General features: G+C 44.1%; 1 protein-coding gene across 1 annotated transcript in view; it reads right to left on the bottom strand.

Moving 5' to 3' along the window:
* The window catches only part of PSMD1 (proteasome 26S subunit, non-ATPase 1), a 118,342-nt gene extending 112,965 nt beyond the window's left edge, over positions 1-5,377 (bottom strand). The window contains exon 1 of the mRNA XM_019628216.1: positions 5,347-5,377. Within this exon, the coding sequence (XP_019483761.1) occupies positions 5,347-5,362 (16 nt within the window). The 5' untranslated portion in view covers positions 5,363-5,377. The remainder of the gene's footprint in view (positions 1-5,346) is intronic.
* Positions 5,378-6,730: the final 1,353 nt, after the last annotated feature.

Here is a 6,730-nt window from a genome sequence, read left to right as displayed (position 1 = left end):
TATCCTAAGGAAATAATTAGGAATAATTACTAGAACTGCTGCAGCCATCTTGCTCCGAGCCTAAGGATGAAACAACACTTACGATGGTCCAGCAGAGAGAAAGGAAGAAACTGGGTTCTTGATGGGGTCACTGGGACTCTGACTCAAGCAGCCCTAAAGCTGACTCTACTTCTAGACTGTCTTTTAGGTGAGATAATGAATGCCCTTGCTGCTTATGCTAGTTGGAGTCAAGGTTTCTTATAACATATCAGTTACATCTCAAATGATTCGATGTCCAAAGAAAGAGATTGGTTGAATAAACTGTAGCTCACCCAGGTGATGGGATTCAGGCATTAAAAATGATGTCTGAAGTCCCATAGAACTAAACACACACACACACACACACACACACACACATACATGTAAAATTGGGGAAATCTGAATAAGATCTGTGGATTGTTTCAGTGTCAATATCCTGGTTGTGACATTATCCTACAGTTTTACAAGATGTTACCATTGGGGGAAAATGGGTGAAGTGTACACAGGATCTCTTTGTATGATTTCTTACAATTCCATGTGAATCTACAATTATCTCAAAAAAAAAAAGGTAAAAGATGTTGACATATAATTATTGCAGTGGAATATTGTATAGTCACAATATATCATTGATGAAGAAAGCAGATTCCAAAATGTGTATACATGTTTGTATGTATATATAATTCCATATTATTATATACATATAATAAGTCTATATAGTCTATTAATGCAATTCATATTTTAATACATTCACTTCTACAGGAGCTTAAACAATTTGTAATAATGCTACGGAGCATAGTTATTGAAGATTTACATGACATTGTTTGATTCCTTTGCTTTTTTTCTTTCCTTTAGTATCCAGATAGATTCAAAATGATGATGGAGAGGTCGAAGTTAACATTTTTGCAATTAAATATTTCAAATATCTGATGCAGATGATTTATATATTATACAGAAGTAAATTTATTAAAATTTAAATAGTACAAGGAGATAGAGATAGACAGACAGACAGAATGGTCTACCCCAAAATATGGACTTGTAGTTATCTTTGAGTGATGGAATTAAGTGAATGATTTTAAAAAATATTTGTGTTCCTTCTTTTGTATTTTTTGAGCTTTCAACGGAGAGCCAGAATTCTAAGATGGCCTCCAAGAATCCTACCCCTTGGTGTACTCATCCTGCATAATCCCCTCCCTTTTGAGTGTGTGTGGGATCTATGAATATGATGGGTTAGGCACTCCCGTGATTTGGGTACCGTGTATGACAAAGGTGATGGGGAGTCACTCCTGTGATTATGTTACATTATAGGAGCCTGGAGGGTCCCCTGCTCACCCAAGGAGCAGCTACCATGTTGTGAGAGGGCCTATGAGGGAACTGCCAGGCCCCTTGGAGCTGACAGCCAGCAAGAAGGCAGGGACCTCAGTGCTACAGTGGCAAAGAAATGAATTCTGCCAACAACCACGTGAGCTTGAAGGAGGACCAGGCTCCAGAGAGGAATGCAGCCCAGCTCACCTTGAGACAGCTTTGTGAGGCCTTGAACAGAAGGCCAAGCTAAGCCCTGCCCAGACTCCTGACCTTGGAAAGTGTGAAAGAATAAATGGGTGTTGTTTTAAGCCACTAAATGTGTGGTTATTTGTTACTCAGCAATAGAAGACTGATAACATCAACTAATGATTTTTTTTTTAAAAGGGACAGAATAAAATTTCATTTTAAAGCACTGCTCATTGTTTCTGTAACAATGCTACACTGTTCAGTATACTTTGGGGGTGGGAGTCACGTACAGGTAGCTGGTTACAATCTGCTCCCCTGAGTACAGTCATATGCCCCATAATGACTTACTGCGCTGTCAGTTGTGTAAAAGTCTACCACATACAATTATGTACTGTATACAATACTTGATAATGACAATAAATGTCTATGTTACTGGCTTATGTATTTACTATACTATATTTTTTTATTGTTACTTTAGAGTGTACTCTTTCTACTTATAAAATAAAAATGTTTGCTGTAAAACAGTACGGTGTGTTACACCGGAAACAGCCTCATACATCTCATGTTTACTGCATCTCTCAATTGCATCATTTTCTCTTGTGCTTGATTTAATCTCANTAAGAAGGCCTTGTTTGGATCACAATTTTGGGGATCTCAGCCCTCGGCCCCTTTGCAGGTTTGCTTGCTTTTGGTTTTACAGCCGAGAAACTCTTCTTGTGTGGTAAGTCTTGAAGACAAACACTTTGAGAGGAGAGAAACTGTGACACAAATATTCTAAAGGGCTCTCTGAGACTCAGTAAAGGCCATTTTATTGCGTTAAACGTGTGTGTGCACACAAACACACACACCCCATTAAATACCAAGATAAATGCTATCTTTTTAAAAACCTCTTTTAAAATATTTACTTTCCAACTCCAGCTAATAGGGCTCTGGAGATGTCACCCAGGACAGAACTGGGGGACTTTTAGGCCAGACTATTTCAGAGGTTCCCACCATTTGCTCCCAAGTGCTCCTGCAATGAACACCTTATGAAAATAAAGGGGCAGATCCATTCTGTTTCAATTAGACAGCAATGAGGTACTGTTTGGTTTTATTAGATACAAGGAATGAACAAATCAAGTCAGAAGCAGTACACCTACCGCCATATTAGAAAGATTAGTATCCAAGAGCCCAGACTGTGACCTGACTGCCCCTCACCAAAGTCTCCTGGTTCCACTGACCTAATCCAAGACCTCCACTCTCAGACAGGCCCATCCCAACCTTCATACCTTGTAATAGTCCTTGAGGGAAGAGATTCACCACCAAGGTCATCCTTCTAGCACCTAACTTTTCTGTCTGCTACAAAAGGGCAACTAGACTGTTCTTAATGGATGGCGCTTATCTTAGCCATGTCTCAGGAAAGCCCAGATGGGCTTCTCAGCCCTGTCTTTATCAATTGGGAGGCAGAACCCAACTCTCAGTAAAGAAACACCTCTGTCTTCAACTAGTCACAGGAAGTACTGAAACATGTGCAAACCCCCCTTTACATCAGAAGCTTGCAAACTCAAATGCCCACCAGGACCAGGGCCAGGCAAGGGGCCATATAACAGTGAAGTGCAGTAGAGAGCGGGGTGGGTAGATGGGAGAGGGGCTCAAGTGTTGGGGGGTGGAATTATAGCAAAGTGGAGATGACGCTATGCCTTATCTTCCACCCCCAAAACTGGCTTTTTATGTGCAATCTCCCAACTTTTGAATATTGGCAATGAACTCATAAGTTTTTAAACACATCAGAGGCTGCTGCCTTGCAACTTCTGCCTTAGACAATTTCCTAACTTGAAAAAAGCTACCTCCCTACACCAAATAAAAAAATTCTAAACAAATCATTGCAAAGAAATTAATGGATAAATAGAAAAATGTAGCAGCTTCAAAGATACCTCTCTCCCCATTCTAAAACAAAATCGACAGTAATTCATTGAGTTCATTCTTGTGTAAAAGTCAGCTGAATCCTTCTCTAGGTGTGAGAGCTTTGCATTATTAAAACAACAACTGCTGCCAACCCACCCCAAATAAGATATCCACCTACCTGTCCTCACACTAATAGGGATTAGGCTCCCTATTACAGAGAATAAATTTGAGTCATAGAACAGAGAGGGCTCCTCTTAATATCACAGAGCCCCTAAGCCACAGTTTTCCCATTCCACATTTTGGCACCACCATAGAGAGAGCAGAAATAACTAAAGGAAGTTATGCAGCACTTGGCAGGTTGCTGGGTAAATAGTAGGCACACTTGCATGTCTGCTGAGTGAATCATGCATGAATGAATAAATTTAGCTACTTCCATTAGATAGCTCTTCCTACCAGGGAAAATCAGGAGCTGTTCTTGCCATTCCAAAGACTGGATTTATCCAGGGGCAGGTGAGGAAGACAAAGTAAGTGATGCCGAGTTCCCTCTCTGAGTGAACAGATGGCCTTCCTTGCTTTTAAGAGAACATTAAAGACCCTGTCTGACTCATAAAGGAAAAAGTATTCAGGAACTCAGCACCACTCGGCTGGGACAACTTTGACCTTGGGTTAGGACCCAAGATTGAGAGCAAGTTCTATGCCCTTGTATTAATCTATACCCCTAACTTTCCTTCTGTTTGGTGCCATGGGCAGTTCCCAGCATCCTTATTCTCAAAGGACTTGGCACAGAAAGTCAATGTCAACATGAGGAAGAAAGAGGGCCCCCTGGGCCTGCAGCAGTGGAGCATGTTGGCTTTGACCCCACAGGCCCCCATGTGGCAATGCAGTCTTTATTCAGGCTTGCGTGGGAGCCAAGGTCCCAGGAAGTCCAATCCTCTCTGCTCTGGGGGATTCTCCCTAGAATTTGACAAGGGAAAGAGGCTGGCTCATCCAGAGTTTTTCAAAGGTGCCGTGATTGGTATTTTCAGTGGAACAAATCTGTGCTGTTGGAGATTGTCCTACACAATNCGCCTGCCGCCCGGCGCGAGTTCTCCCCCGGCCCGCGTCTTCCGCGCCGCTACCGCCGCACCGGCCTTCGCGGAAGAGTGCACAGAGAGCTCCATTGTCTTCTCTAACCCTCCTGGAGGTCAACGCTCCTGCGGGATGGGAACACTCGTCTGCACTTGGGATCAGGCTTCAGAATGGCCACCCCTAGAGAGAGGACCCCTCCCCCCCCCCACACACACACACCGTCACCCGCCATTGCTTCCAGTGTGTTGAGAGGAGGTCCGAGAGGTGCGCGCAGCGTCCCCTGCTGCGTGGGAGGTCTCGCTGCAGCGCCCGCCCAGCCAAGCCTTTGCGGGGCGGGGTGAGGATGGGGCAAATACCGTTTTCTTTTTTTTCAAATTTTAGAAAGCTTTAATAGTCTACAAAACATGATACCGTGTCAGCCAGCAAATGCAAACCGAAACGTTTACAGTTATATAAAAAAAATTGTGTTTAAAGTGGGATGGGGAATATTTTAATATGTTTGATCTATCAGGTGGGACCCATAAAGATCTTTTAAAATGTCCCTACTTACAGGGAACAATCTAAAAATTATGGCATCTGAGGCCCAGAGAGGGGAAGCCAGTTCCACAGGGTCACCAGCCACTACGGCTCTAGTCATGTCTCTAATAAGAAGGAACTACCCATCTTATTCATCTGTGTCCCCTACAGCGACTAGCACAGCATCAGGCACATAGTAAGTGCTCAATAAATGTTTGTTGGGTAAGTGGATGAACACAGGGTCAGTTAGTTATTGGCTAGAGCTCAGACCTATGTCTCTGAAACTCCTGCCCTCTCCAAGACTCTAAAACGAGCTCTATATATTTTCAGAGAAGATTTAGGGCATAGTAAAATCAAGGAAAGAATTCTTACCGAGTGCTCTGTTCATGAACAACGATCTCTCTCCAACTTTAGGAGTGACACAAAACGTCTCAAAGCCCAAACGAGGACAGCTGTGGGCTCCCACAGCTATGGGCTGGGCGGGGACCTCTGGCAGGGTGAAGGGAGGACACCGTGACCGGCGCTTTCCTTGCCAGTGTGCCCACCTTGCCCAGGATTCAGATGCTGGGAGCATCTATCTCCCTGACCCGCGCGGTGCCCTCTAGTGGTCACAGTGCTCCTCAGAAGGCGGGAACTCCGGTGCCGGCGTGCGCGGGGTGACAGCCTACCCCTACTGTGGCCGTGTGGTCACCGGAGCCCTGCCATAGAGGGAGCGGGTCCACCTACCTGGCAAGGCTGCTGTGAGGGGAGGTGCTCTCATTAAGGGCCTGGCATAGAGCAGTTCTCAATTAACTCAGATCTTATGTCACCAGGACTGGCCAGGAGGCTAGTGGCTGCTTCACATACATCATGTGTGCCTTTTTGGAGTAAAAGCACTTATTCATGGAAGCAGAAATGTGAAACGCAGCCAGTGACATGGGCCTTCTGTGGGTGGGTATTTGGTTGGAGGGAAATGTCTGGCCAGGGAAGGAACTGGCCTGGGTGCGCTGAGGTACACATAAATAAAGGACCCGGGAAGCCATTGGAGACCCTCCTTCTAAGGATGATGCCCAGGAGGGCAACCGGAAGGAAGGTTGCCCTGGATGAGCTGGCACTGGAAGCCCTTGTCGTCCCTTTGCTGGGAGTCTGGGATGACCAGCCTGCTCTGGACAAGTGGCCTGGGGTGGGAGGAGCCACGGTGAACACCCAGGATGGGTCTCCTGCACATTTCCGGTGTTCCACACCCTGGCGGTCCCATCCTATAGCCACTAGCCACAGGTGCTATCAAGCACTTGAAATGTGGCTAGTGCAACCCAGGAACTGATTTTAAATTTAATTTTATTTCATTGCAATTTAAAGACTGATACCCAATTCAGTTACAGGAAAACTTTTAAGTATATATGAAACAAATTGAAGATGTGAATCTATTTTTTCAACTATACATTTAATAAAATCTAAATACAGATCAAGTATTTTGGATAAAAATTTAGTATCTGAGTTGGGCTGCAGGTGTAAAATTCTTACAGGATTTCAAAGGTGCAAAATGACTTATTACATTTTTTTAATATTTGCAGTTGAAATACTGTTTTGGACATATTGGGCTAAACAAAATGTATTCTTAAAATTAATTTCCCCTGTTTGTTTTTGTTTTTCCAATGTGGCTACTAGAAAATCTAAAGCTATAGGCATGCCTGGTGTTAGATTTCTCCTCTGCAAGGTTGGTCTAGACCCACCCGAGTTCTCCTTTCCTCCAGCCTCCCATGTAGGCCTGGCCCTT

This window comes from Hipposideros armiger, unplaced genomic scaffold (genome assembly GCF_001890085.2).
Source record: "Hipposideros armiger isolate ML-2016 unplaced genomic scaffold, ASM189008v1 scaffold_17, whole genome shotgun sequence".
Lineage (NCBI taxonomy): Eukaryota > Metazoa > Chordata > Mammalia > Chiroptera > Hipposideridae > Hipposideros > Hipposideros armiger.
Note: the sequence above shows the minus strand (reverse complement) of the source record. Positions and strands in the feature narration are given on the sequence as shown.